Raw genomic sequence first — 14,459 nt, 5'->3', positions numbered from 1 at the left:
TTGTTTTAACCGCCACTGATTAAATGACACACACCTGTGCTGCTGCAGGCAGGGCCCGACAGTGCCACCCGTTGGTCGTAACCGAAACGTGATTTATTTATTTGTTTGTTTATTTTATGTATAGGCTTGTTGTTTATTTGTTGAAATGCCTGTTTGTGTATTTATTTATGGATTGATTTGAACAGAACTGCCTGATCACATCTACCTCCTCAAAAATCCCCCCCTAACATAATCAAGTAGTTACTTGATGTTGTGTCCGTCCAGGTAATGTCTCTGGCGGAGGCGGCGCAGGAGAACGCGTGTCAGCTGGAGGAGGCATTCGTGCGCTTGCGGAGCTCCACACAGCTGCTGGTGCTGCTCCTGTCACTGTGGCAGGGCCTTACCCCCGAACAAACCAACATCTTGGAGGCCACCTTGCTGCCGCTGTTGCACGACACGCCGCAATTGGTAGGAATGCTCGTTCACTCGCAAACTCACACTGTCTCTCACACACACTCACACACATTGGGACAGGTGAGTGCGCTCCCGGTTTGCCTCTCTCCCGTCTAGCCCTCCCTGGTGTCCTCTTCCCCTACCTGCTGCCATGCTGATAGGCCCCTAATGAGCCCTAATGACAGGTCATCAGGCCTCTAATAACCAACCGCACACACGCTGACTGACCCAGAAGAACAAGAGAGTTGAAAGAAGAAAGGAGAGAAGAAGAGAGAGCTGAAAGTGGGGGTCAAGAACACCGCACGATGACAGACAAGAAGCTGATGTTCCACTCTTGAATAAAGAAGGAGGCATTTTGCGATTCAGAAGAAAAGAAGTCGATATTACTGGAGGAAGGCGGACGCGACAATGTACAGATAACTCATCTACTTTTTTTTCCTTTTTTGCCCTGAAGTAGTACTTTCAGATATCTGCGCTTTAATTGCATATTTATTAATCCAAAACTAATTTTACGGCTTTGTCTCAACACATGCCCTGATCTTCCCTGAAGCTTCTCTTGACCTTCAACATTCATTTGTCGGATGATTTATATTCCAGTTCATTTGATACATTGATAAAATGAACAAGTGAGACAAAGATCTCATGTGCGATTAGAAAAAAAAAGTGTCTGTCTGCTCATAAAAAAAGTTCAACCCTAGCCCAACATGCCTTGGAGCGATCCCAACGAGAAAGGGAACGCTCCAGACAGACGGCATGATCTGATCTGTCTGGTCTGGGAAAATCATCAACGTAGCCTACGAGGAGTCCCGACTGTGTGAGAACAAGCTGTACGACGCTGGATCCTCTCACCATCTCCTGAGGATTCCAAAAAAATTCAGTCATGGCCGTGAATACTGGAACATTGACACAATTCTAATGTTTTTGGCTCCTGGATGACAATTGTGTTCTTGTCTCAACATTGATGGACATGACAATCTGGAGGGGGCCGGTTCACTCTCCATCCTCATCCTTCTCGACCTGACCTCAGCTTTTGACACCATTTCCCACCATATCCTTCTCGACAGACTTTCCACCCTAGGCATCACCCACACCCCACTCCGCTGGTTTCATTCCTATCTCTCTGATCGCGCACAATTCATCCAAATCAACTCGTTCACCTCACGGTCCTCTCCGGTGTCCTCTGGTGTGCCTCAAGGGTCTGTCCTGGGGCCACTTCTCTTTATTATCTACCTACTTCCTCTTGGCAGTATTTTCCGTAAGTTTGGCATTCACTTTCACTGCTTCGCGGATGACACCCAACTCTACCTCTCCAGCAAACCCGACGCCTCTCTTCCACCTTCATCCCTCTCATGTTCCCTCTCAGAAATTAAATCCTGGCTTTCCCATAACTTTCTCAAGCTCAACAGTGAAAAAACTGAACTTCTTCTTGTCGGTACCAAATCCACCCTCCACAAAACTAACAGTTTCTCCCTCACCATTGACAGTTCTACTGTGTCCCCCTGCCCTCAGGTCAAGAGTCTGGGTGTCATCCTCGATAGCTCACTATCCTTTCACTCCCATATTAATAACATTACTCGGTCTGCTTATTTCCACCTCCGTAATATTAACCGTCTCCGTCCCTCGCTCACCCCTCACTCCGCTGCTATCCTTATCCACAGTCTTGTCACCTCCCGCATTGATTATTGCAACGCACTTTTCTTCGGTGTCAATCAGAAATTTCTCCATAAACTCCAACTCGTCCAAAATTCTTCAGCCCGGATCATCACTAGAACCCCCTCCTTTCACCACATCCCCCCTGTACTCCAGCAACTCCACTGGCTACCGGTTAAACATCGTATCGAATTCAAAATACTTCTGTTTACTTTCAAAGCCATCCATAACCTTGCTCCTCCCTATCTTTATGACCTGCTTCAAATCTCTGTTCCCTCTTGGTCCCTCAGATCCTCATCCTCCCTTCACCTCTATGTGCCCTCTGCCCGTCTCACCACGATGGGATGCAGAGCTTTCAGCCGCTCTGCTCCCAAACTCTGGAATTCACTCCCACCCAACATCCGTAATATTGACTCCCTCCCTATTTTCAAGGCTCATCTCAAAACCCATTTGGTTAAAATTGCTTTCAATGTCTAATTCTCTCTGCTATTTAATATTTATCATTTTACTTATGGTTTTATTGTTATGTGCTGTGTTCTATTGTTTTTATTGTAAAGTGTCCTTGGGTGTTTTGAAAGGCGCTTGAAATAAAATGTATTATTATAAACAAAACATCTAGATGTTTAGGTGACAGAATGCTAATGCTAACACTTGAACCAAAATGCCATGAACAGGTTAACATAAATTAGCATACTACTTCTCAGACATGCTGAGCAGCAACCCCGCCTCAATATGGTAATGCTAACACTTGAATCAAAATGCCATAAACATGCTAACATAAATTAGCATCATACTTTTAAGACGCTGAGCAGCAACCCCACCTCAGCATGCTAATGCTAATAATTGAACCAAACAGTCATAATCATGCTAATGTAAATTAACATACTACTTTTAAGACATGCTGAGTAGCAACCCATAAAAGGAGAGCTTCTCACAGATTCATACGCTGCTGCTGGCGCTTAGTTGATGATGGAGGAAGTGGGAGAAAGAAGAAAAAACGAGTAAGAGACAGTCCTATCCATCCTCATCATTTCACCTTTCCCCCTCTCACTCGCACATTCAAATCTATTTTAGCAAGTGAATGCGGCCTACTTCTCGTCTCCATCAATTTTTTTATGGGGGCAGAAAGAGAAAAAGCTTGTTGCAGCTGTGTTCTTTCCTTTTGTTGAGCTCAGCTGGATCACATTTAACGTCTCTTCACTCGATGCGCCGTTGACTGCGGCCCGGTGTGTTTGGAAAGCTGTGATGACTAACATTTATCGTTCTCATCACTGTGCCTGATTGCTTGCTTGGTGGAAGTCGTTTCGCAAAGCAAAATGTAATGCTTTTTTTGGGGGGATTCTGCGTGTGAATTGGTGGAGCCGTTTGGAAGATGTCCCTGTTAGATTATTTTTGTACTGGATGGAGAGAAAGACTGCGTCACGCAAGAAGACGATCGCATCAATCATCCGGAAAAAAGGGTTCACCAGTCAGACGATCGCTCACTTTGCTAATGTTTGCCTTGGACATTTTCAAAAGATTGTTAAAAGCCAATTAAAGCAAACATACTCAGATCAGTTCTTTCCAAAATGGCAGGCAAAAACCACTTCACAAACTAAAGAGGGCGAAAAAAATTATGGAAATGCAGTTAAAAGTTAAATTACCATTGTTTTTACCCCCCCCCCCCCCCCTCAGGGCTGGGAGGAGAGCTGCGACGCGGCTGTGTCTCACCTCCTGAGGACATGTCTGTCTCGTAGCCCCAAGGACCAGGCCACCACGCTGGCCCAAGCAGGGGTTCCCATGCTGGGCCTGCCCCGAGACACGGCCCGCCTCAAGAAGCACATCACGCTACTGTGTGAGCGTCTGGCCAAAGGGGGACGCCTCGCACTGGCCTCCGAGGCCAACGCCCCGGTCCCCGCCCAAGTCCAGAACCTCGCGGGCCCCGGTGAGACCACCCTATCTGCTCGTGTTAAAGTCGGGTTTGATGTCACATTTCTCCTTCCTACTCCCTTTCCACGGCTCCATTGCCATCCCTCCACTCTCTCTGTCACAAATAGCCAAACACACACAAAAACCAGTACGCACGCACACAGACACACAAATAGGTCTATAAGCAGTCATTTATTTACGTCTCAGATGTTTTTTCACTCAGCCTTTGAGATATTGTTTATTTTTCCAACAGCAGGAACGATGGCAAATGTTTCCCCTTCTCTTCGCGCGCCCACATACTCCCATCGTGGACAAAAAGCCCCCCTTGGGGTGGGTGTTTCTGTGTAATTGGGTGTAAATGATAGCTTTTGGATGGCAGAACATTCTTCACTTCAACACACAAGCTGAGATGTCACATACGGCAATAAAAGTAGACATACTGCAAGAGCAACAATATCAATGATTGCAGCTTTATCGATTTTAGCTTAAATTTAGCTTTATGGATAGACGCCCTTGTTCGTTGCGAGGGATTTTAATTTTTGAATTGATAATTTAGACCTTTTTTTTTGTATTTAATTTCATCCCTCCAAAATGCTTGAAACACATGTATTTAAATAAATAAGTGTGTGACAATACATTAAAACTTATCAAAAGTGGTTTTAAAAATATGTCATTGTGAAGAAATTGAAGAATATTTTCTAAAATCACTTGGAGGAAAGGAAAGGGAGACTTGAGCCTTCACAGTTCCTCAAATAGGTGTCGTTCTACCAGTTGAAATTTACGATAAAACCAACATATAAAGATCTAAATAAATACATACGTACATAAACAAATAGATATATAGATATATAGTGTGATATCATGAGAGGCTCGCTCTCATCGGGACAGGACAAGAGGTGCAATGGACGACAGGTTTGGATACAAACAAAAGGTTTTAATCAAGGGTTCCAGGGGGAATTCACAAGCAACAAAGGTTTGAATAGTGTCTCTTCCAATACTTATCAAAATAAAGTCTCTCCTGATACTTAAATCCAAATAAAGTCTCTTCTGATACTTAAATCCAAATAAAGTCTCTTCTGAGGTAAAACTAAAGACGGAGTTCTTTTCCAAGAGTCTCTAGGCCTCACCCCTCTTAACGTCCTCCTAATGTAGCCTAGCCACCTTAGCTAGGTTCAAATCCAGTGTCCAGTCGTGTGGTCCCAACTGGCAATGAGTTACACGCAGCAATCAACTTCTTCACAGAGCAGAGCAATCGAGCTTGTCTTTCCCCAAGCTCCACACTCAGAGGCTCTCTGCCTTAAGAGCCTTGCTTGCCAATCAAGCCCTGATCAGCTGTAGGTGTGTGGTTTTAATTGCTGCCTTCCACCAGATGGGGCCAAGACTCTCTCTGGGTGGAGCCATCTTAGGGGGATGTATTTGCCCTCCAGGACACAGCCTCTCGTGACATCACAATAGATAAAAAGATAAATCTATACATAAATAAATGTATGTATGTATGTATGTATTGTGTGTGTTTGTGTGTGTGTGCGTGTGCGTGTGTGTGTGTGTGTGTGTGTGTGTGTGTGTGTGTGTGTGCGTGTGCGTGCGTGTTCTCATTCGCGTGCCCCGGTGGGGACATCAACCTGACTGCATGCAGCCCGGTGGGAACTCAATGACCCGTGGGGACCTAAAATTAGGTCCCCACGGGCAAATTGCTCTGAGAGACTTCAAAATGAGGTCCCCACGGGCAAATTGCTCTGAGAGACTTCAAACCATGTTTTAAAGACGTTTCATGACACTTCCTAAAGTGTCCCCACGGGGACATTCCAGACCAAAAAACTGTGTGAGTGTATGCGACCCTAATGTGGCAGACTGGTGTACGCCAGGGATGTGTCCTCGCACCAGTCCTGTTCAACATCTTCCTCCTGTGTGTGACACTGTTGCTCCATGAGAGGATCGAGAAGAATAGTGGGGTTACCATAGATATCCGGCTTGATGGAAATCTATTCAACATCAGGATGCTCCAGGCAGTCACGAAAGTAAGATCAGAGCAAGTCACACACCAGAAGCACTACAAGCTAGTCCAGAGATGGGCAAACTATGGCCCGCGGGCCACATACGGCCTGTTAGGCTTTTTAATCCGGCCCGCCGAACTTGCCCAAATTATAGTACAAACAGTGTCTAAAACTCATGACAAAAAGTTACCGAACAACAGGGCAGATAACTGAAAAGTTTCCTGCCCCATTATTCACAATTTGAAGCACAATGAGGCAACTAATCACATTAAAAAACATTGCAACAAAGTATAAAGTCTTTCTTTAAATCAAGAATGCACCTACTGCAAATGTTACCTTGCTTAATTTATGGTAAATGTGCATGGCAGTAGATTTTGCTTCAGTAGGCGATTGTCATTGCGGTGCACAATGCAACGTTTGTATTGCTTCCTACGAGCCACTAAGCCCCTTTCATAAGTCACACGTCCACTTTACAGTCACGGTTTAATGTAAATTTACGTTTTGTAGCGTCACATTTGTTGTTAGCTTCTTTTGAATCTTTCTTCTGGGCTGAGGTTCTGTGCATCTATTTTGGAAAATGACATGCAATTGCACGACTTTATAACGCTTGCGAAAGTCCGGAAGAAAGAAGCAGGCTTCTGGTTGGCTGCCGTGCCGAGTATGCAAATTTCAACTGCAGGTAGTCTATGTTCGTGTGCTCGGCGACGGTACACGTGTATTGTTTGCGCGTGAAGGCGAGGGCGTCAGTGAGGAGTTTGTTGAGCGCGGTCAGGACAAACCATCTATGATTTGGCGGAATTTAACACAAGTAGGTATTATTGAGCTTGAATATTTCGTTGTGTAATAATATGGTTTGAATGTTGAAAGTGATTCCATTTTTCAATAAATTTTCAAAAAATTTCAATAAAATTTCTTTAACTTTGCCCTTTCGATGGAAACTTATTAAAAACAGACGCAATCTTGATAAATCACAGTGCATATGTTATTTTAATCTATTTCCATTTCCTCCTCCAAGTATCTACGAAATAGTATGTAAACGCCATATTCCTTGGGATAAATTGATTAACTGATCAGGGATATTTTTCACATTTGAAAGACAGTTAATAAATTGGGTTGTAGTGTTCTTACTGTGCTATGAGGTTTGTATATACTACATTTAAAGGACAACCGGCACCATTTTTTGTTTTTGTTTCCCACTGACATCAGAAAAACGTTTTATAGCATCTAAAATACCCAAATCAGGCAGGCTGATATTTTTAGTTAAATGAAAAACACCAATAAAAATGACTTCAAAATGAATCCGGAAATGGTCAGTTTCAGAAGGTCCCACCCCCCTGTTCGTGACGTCACGCCAAGACGTCTTGCCTTTGATCGAAAATCAAAACAATGGCTTCAGATTCGGAGAAGATGTTTTCTTGTTACTCATCCAGTTATGAATATGATTCAAATAGTTCTGAAGAGGAAAGCATAAATGTTTGCAATTGATTCAAGGAGTCCTCCCATATCAATTCGAGGCGTCAATGACAGCAATGTAGCACCCACAAAATGCAGAAGATTGCATTAATTTGGCCATCAACACGGATCAACACGAAGTTTTCAGAACAAACAAAGTATCCAAAATGCATTGTGTGTCGCTTTCTCTGTCAGGGGCGGTCCAAACGTGACGTAACATGGGGATCGTCATCAACTCGAAAACAAGACTTCATGAATATTCAGCGCAAATCTTAAAACGTAAACTATAGCTATATGCTGTGGAATCTTTGTAAAATACGCTCAGTCGAAGTCATTTGAAGTGATTTTATAAATTATGGACATAACTTGTTCAGAGTATTTCCGGCCCAAACAGTCCCTCCAAATACTCCTGGCCCCCCTCTGTCAAATTTTAGAACCCAATGCGGCCCGCGAGTCAAAAAGTTTGCCCACCCCTGAGCTAGTCTCTCAGCTGCTGCAGATGCCTACGGTAGACTGGGCCTCTCTGTCAATGTGGAAAAGACTGAGGTAATCTGTCAGTGGGCATCCATTTCTCCAGTTCATCCACCAACATTAACCATCTCCAATAAGCCACTAGCAATAGTGGACTCTTTCAAATACCTGGGCAGCTTTCTCTCTGACGACTGCAGCATCGACAGAGAGATACAAAACCGGATCAAACAGGCATCAGCATCTTTTGGCAGACTTAGGAGGAGAGTCTTTCAAAACAAAGATCTCAAACTCCACACCAAGACTGCAGTTTATCGTGCTGTTGTTGTGTCAACCCTCCTCTACAGCTCACTGGCAGGGCATAGCTATTTATTGCCCAGGTCTTGTTTTTGCCATTGAGCTGCTTGTTAGGACTTGCCTCACCCGCTGGAGGTATTTGTTCGTAGCCGCTTTCCTTTTTGCTCGTTCGAGGTTGCCATTGGCTTGTGGTATACCAAGGTACTTGTAGCTGATTTCAATGTCTGCTATTGTTCCTTCAGGGAGTGAGACCCCTTCAGTGTGGACTACCTTGCCCCTAAAATGTCCTTGAGAGCTTTGAAAGGCGCTTAAAATGTAATGTATTATTATTATTGTATTGGATTGCATTGGATTGGATTGCATTGGATTGTATTGGATTGGATTGGATTGGATTTGCCTTTATTAGTCTCACAGTGGAGAAATTTACATTTGACAGCAGCAAAGTGATGAAAGGAATGAAAGTAGAAAAACAAAATACATGAGCTGTTGGAAAGGTAGCACTCTCATGGTGCCGTTTTAAAGTCAAAAGAATAAAAAAAAACTAAATAACAAATAATAATAAGAAGAAGAATAAGTATTATTATTGTTATTTTTATTATTATTGTTGTTATTATTATTATGATTATTATTATTATTATTATATGAATATACCAGTACTGTTTTTGAATGGGAGGAATGTCGGTGCCATTCGACTGTCATCGCTGGACAGCTCTGGTGCCATTGTGCTTTTTTGCGCCTGTAATGGCCAGCATCTTATATATTTCTTTTTTCTACTTTCATTCCTTTCATCACTTTGCTGCTGTGAAATGTAAATTTCTCCACTGTGACACTAATAAAGGCAAATCCAATCCAAATCCAATCCAATCTTCACATCCCCGCTTTGTTCAGCGGAAAGATCGGTGCTGTTGGACAGTCTGCGGCTGGATGGATGCATGGCTTGAGGAGCCCGTGATAAGAAGAAAAGGAGCGTCAGCGCAGAGCGCCGATGCGTATGTGGAACTGTTGCCGCTTAGAATTGAAGTGGATTTATTTGGGACAGGAGATGTGAGACAATCTCTTTTCGTCAATGAATGCTACAGCTGCGTATATACTTTCAACATTTAACTTGTAGGCGACGTGCACATTCCATCATGATGTCCCTGATTCACTGGTGGAAAGACGCTTTGATCCTCTCCTCTTTCATCTAGAACTGCTTCATGTAGGGTACAGAAAGTGCTTAAGAATGAATGACTCTGTGTGTTTGTTTTGTCATATTGTCTTTGTGTTGTCACATTATTTATTTAGTTTTTTTTGTTCTTTTGACTTCAAGACGGTGCCGCGCGAGTGGCTGCCTTTCTAGCAGCCCATGTATTTTGTTTTTCTACTTTCATTCCTCTCATCACTTTGCTGCTGTGAAATGTAAATTTCTCCACTGCGAGACTAATAAAGGCAAATCTATCCATCCATCCATTATTATTATTATTATTATTATTATTATTATTATTATTATTATTATTATTATTATTATTAGTCACCATCTGACTACATTTCTCCAGCCCGAATGACATCCAAGCATTCAGTGATCCATATGTGTGGCATAGAGTCATATGGTTTCTTGTAATCAATCCATGCTGTGCACAGGTTTGTATGTCGGGACCTCCAGTCTTGTGCGACTGTTCTGTCAACCAGCAGCTGATTTTTGGCACCTCTAGTATCTCTACCAATGCCTTTCTGTGCATTGCTCATGTATTGGTCCATGTGTCCACTTATCTTAGCTGCAATGATGCCTGACATGAGCTTCCCTGTTGTGGAGAGACAGGTTATTGGACAATAGTTGGAAGGAACTGCACCCTTTAAGGAATCCTTCATGATCAGGATTGTTTGCCCTTCGGTTAGCCATCCTGGGTGAGTCCCATCCATCAGCAACTGGTTCATTTATGCTGATAGGCGCTCATATAGTATTGTGAGTTTCTTTAGCCAGTAGGTTTGGACCATATCCGGGCCTGGTGCCATCCAGTTTTTCATATCTGAGACTCTTTCTTGTATGTCTACCGCTGTGATGGTAACTGGGTTCTGTTCAGGGAGGTTGCTGTGCTCCACTTTCAGAGTCACCAGCCATTTTGCCCTGCTGTTATGTGCGACTTCCTTCTCCCATATGCCTTTCCAGTATCTTTTGTGGATATTGGAACACTGAGCTACTAGTTGTTTCATGATCAACCGTGACTGTGTGTTTCGAAGTACCCATTCAGCCCACATTCTCTGCACACTAGGGTTGCTTGAGTAGTAGCATTCCAACAGAGCCATGTCATCGCATCTCGTCCATTTCCGCTTTGTTCCAGTAGCCCATTTTTCATCAAGGTGCTCTGGTTCCCCAGCACCTGATGCAGACCTTGTTTGGCCAGGCGACGTCTGAACCGGCCAGCATGTCATCCGATTTATTGTCTCTCATCATTGTATGAGGTACGCATTAGCGTGAAGGGCCCACACTGGATGATATGTGCTCATTTTTCTGCCCCAAGCGGGATTCGAACCCTCGTCTTCCGCATGACATATACATAAATTATATATAAATTATACATTTTGTGTGTATGTGTGTGCGTGCGCGTGTCTGTGCGTGTATGCGTTTGTGTTGTGTGTGTGTGTGTGTGTTTGTGCGTGTTTCATTTATAGATACATTTTTGTGTGTATGGATAATGTAAAGTTGTGTGCGTGCTGTGTGTGTGTGTGTGTTAGGTCTGACTGCAGCTGTCTTTGTTGTGTCTCTGCGGCGTATACAAATTGAAGACTGGAGCTCCCTCTGCTCCTAAAAATAACTGCTGGACGATCAATCATTAACATAAGCCGCCGCCTCCTCCAGGAAATATCAAATATTGTATATGTTTTCAGCATATCTACACACACATGGACTGAAACATATAGTGTGGTTACGGGTGAACACATTGAGTTCCTTGAAAGGGTTTTGGGTCCAAAAGAAGATACTACTTATCAGATCGTTTGAGGTGGGGGCGTGGGTTTATTTTTAAGAGGCCCAGGAATATTACGCCAGAATATGTAACTTTTGGCAAACCTTTCCTTCTCTGCACCAAGGGGACTCCAGTTGCACACTGTAATCAGTCCAGCGACCTATTTATAGTGTGACAAGTCGTCACTTTGCCTTTTGGTGACATGTTGTGTACCACACGAAATCTGGACTAGAGGAAGCGAATGAGAGAGTTGTCTCAAGGCATTAGAAAGAAAATTATAGGCAAGAATGTTCAAGCTAAAGGCTATTAAAGAAACGTCTCAAAGCGACTCGATGTTGAAGTACAGCAGCTCCATGCGCTCATTTTGTATTTGTGTGGCAACTGTGGCTCTCCTCGTGGCCATGACAGTTCACTAACTGCTTTGTTTTACATTTTCGTTTCGTTCGGGCAGCGGCGTATTTGAAGCTAGTTTGGAACTCATATTTTATTATATATATATATATATATATATATATATAGTCAAGTATAGTCAAGTGGTTAGCACACCGGCTTCACAGTGCAGAGGTCGCCGGTTCGCGTCCCGGTCCGGCCTCCCTGTGTGGAGTTTGCATGTTCTCCCTGGACCCGCGTGGGTTTTCTCCGGGTCCTCCGGTTTCCTCCCACGGAAAATGAGATGAGATATATATATATATATATATCTCATCTCATATATATATATATATATACAGTAAAGTCTCGTTATATCGATATTCAAGGGAGTCCGAAAAAATATCGATATAACCGGGACTATCGATATATCCGATCCTGCGCCGAACTGCATTAATCAAAAGCCGCCAAAAGAGGGCAGCCAAGCGCCATATAAGAAACGGAGCTGGCCATTAGCTCCCTTTTTTTTGGGGTGAGAGATGTTCCCCCAATGTTGCCTCAAAATGGCACATATAATTCTTTAATGATTGTAAACATGTATGCTTTAATCTTCAGAACTACAGTGTATTTGAAACATATTCATAACTGGATGTGTAACAAGAAAGCATATTATCCGAATCTGAAGCCATTGTTTGGATTCACAAGCAATGCAAGACGTCTTGGCGTGAAGTCATTTTTATTTGCATTTGAATAAAAAGTGACATCGGCTGTCCTTTAATACACAGTATGGAATGTTAATAATTTTCAAAATCATCGCGCTTCAGCAGACAAAACAAGAAACATTGTTGCAAAAAACGATTGCATTCATATACAGTACAGTGGGCATGTACATAACACAACAGGGAAACTGCAGCGCTTACATCTTACTGTAATATGTATACAATTTAAAAAAGTCATCAATCTTCTTCTGCTTCCCATTTTTACATTTTAACACAAACACTTCAATCTCGTCTGCTACACACGAGCTAGCGTCTGAAAATGAAAATGGCTCTGCTACACGGGTGCTGGGCACGTAACCAAGTCACCTGACCAAGTCGACCAATGGCGCGACTGATGGCGTGACACGTAACCAAGACACGTGACCAAGTTGACCAATGGCGCGACCGATGGCGTGTCACGTGACAAAGTCACACGGCCAAGTCGACCAATAGCGCGACCGATGGCGGCTCATGTGACCAAGTCGACCAATGGCGCGACCGATGGCGGCTCACGTAGCAAGACACGTGACCAAGTTGACCAATGGCGCAACGGATATATCGATATAAACAACAAAAATGGCCGGCGGGGGATGAAAAGGAGCACCGTAATAACCGGATTATCGTAATAACCGGGTATCGTACTAAACGGTACTAATTATACATAAAAAGACTAGAAATGTGCAAGGGAAATGAAAATAGTATCGTAATAAGCGGTACTATCGATATAACCGATATCGATATAACGAGACTTTACTGTATATACATACAGTAAAGTCTCGTTATATCGATATTCTCGATATTCTTTGCATTTGAATAAAAAATTACCATACATTCAAATGCAAAACACCAATAAAAATGACTTCACGCCATGACGTCTTGCATTGCTTCTGAATCCAAACAATGGCTTCAGATTCGGATAATATGCTTTCTTTTGACACATCCAGTTATGAATATGATTCAAATACACTGTAGAGCCCACCCTCGCGTACGCACTCACGCGTCGTACCGGCGTTTGAACTCCGAAGCAAGAATTTCTCGAATTTATTGTTCAGACCGATTTGTTCGAACTGTGAGTCGTTCGAAACCCGAGGTTTCATTGTATTTCGATGGTATAGAGCTTATTATGTGATCACCTTAGCGCAGAGGTGTCAAAGTCATTTTTTTGCCGCGGGCCACATTGTAGTTATGGTTTCCTCTCGAGGGCCGTTATGAATTTGGGGAACCCATTACAATGTTTAAATCCCTTCAAATATTACATATAGAGCACACAGCAAATTAATGAATAACTCGTTTTCAAATCTCAAGTCAAGAATAATGACTTTTATTGTGATTGACATCCAAAAATATGACATTTTGGCTCAGATTTTAGCAATCATCATGGAATTTAACAAGTTTGATTTGCTTTCGCGGGCCGAAAAAAATGATGTGGCGGGCCGGATTTGGCCCGTGGGCCTTGACTTTGACACCTGTGCTGTAGAGGAAAACACTGAAGAGGAAAGCATACATGTTTGCAATCGATTAAAGAATTATATGTGCCATTTTGAGGCAACATTGGGGGAACATCTCTCACCCAAAAAAAAGGGGCACAAAATGGCGAGCTCATGGCCAGCTCCGTTTCTTATATGGCGCTTGGATGCCCTCTTTTGGCGGCTTTTGTTAATGCAGTTCGGCGCAGGACGGATATATCGACAGTACAGTTATATCGACATTTTTTCTAACTCCCGAGAATATCGATATAACGAGACTTCACTGTATATGTACGATTGAGCATTACTTTTGCTGGTTTGCTGTGACAATAGTAGTGATCGCCAGCAGCATTGTTGTTGGGTACCTGAAGTTTAGATGAACTGGATTTTAGCCAAGATGTTCCTTGTAAGATCGGTTCACAATGTTTTAAATTTTTTTTCCTGTATAAAAGTTGTAGTATGCCGTGCATTATTTGAAATGATGAAAAAATATTTAAAACACAGGGAAAACGTATAAGTTGACAGGTATGATTTCATTGTCGATCAAAATGGTCTTTTTTTCATCATCACTGAGCTTTACCTCATAGAAGGAGAAAAAATACTACTTTTGCTGGTAATTTTCCGAGAACTTGAACATTCTTGGTGGATTTGCTGTGGTGCAATGTGTCCTTTTCCTGTATTGTCTTTATTTGTGTTTGTGCGCGAGTGTGTGTACTTGCTTTGAGG

The 14,459-nt window shown here is 42.9% G+C and overlaps 1 protein-coding gene across 3 annotated transcripts in view; it reads left to right on the top strand.

Moving 5' to 3' along the window:
* bbs9 (Bardet-Biedl syndrome 9) overlaps window positions 1–14,459 on the top strand; it is a 152,637-nt gene that overhangs the window by 88,529 nt on the left and 49,649 nt on the right. For all 3 annotated transcript variants that reach the window (XM_088999062.1, XM_088999059.1, XM_088999060.1), the window contains 2 exons: window positions 265–447; window positions 3,757–4,006. In XM_088999062.1, coding sequence (XP_088855188.1) covers window positions 265–447; window positions 3,757–4,006 — 433 coding nt within the window. The remainder of the gene's footprint in view (window positions 1–264; window positions 448–3,756; window positions 4,007–14,459) is intronic.

This window comes from Hippocampus bargibanti, linkage group LG06 (genome assembly GCF_051943395.1).
Source record: "Hippocampus bargibanti isolate YZ-2025 linkage group LG06, ASM5194339v1, whole genome shotgun sequence".
In the NCBI taxonomy this organism is placed as follows: Eukaryota; Metazoa; Chordata; class Actinopteri; order Syngnathiformes; family Syngnathidae; genus Hippocampus; species Hippocampus bargibanti.
The sequence above is the reverse complement of the archived record's forward strand: the minus strand, read 5'-3'. Positions and strand labels throughout refer to the sequence as shown.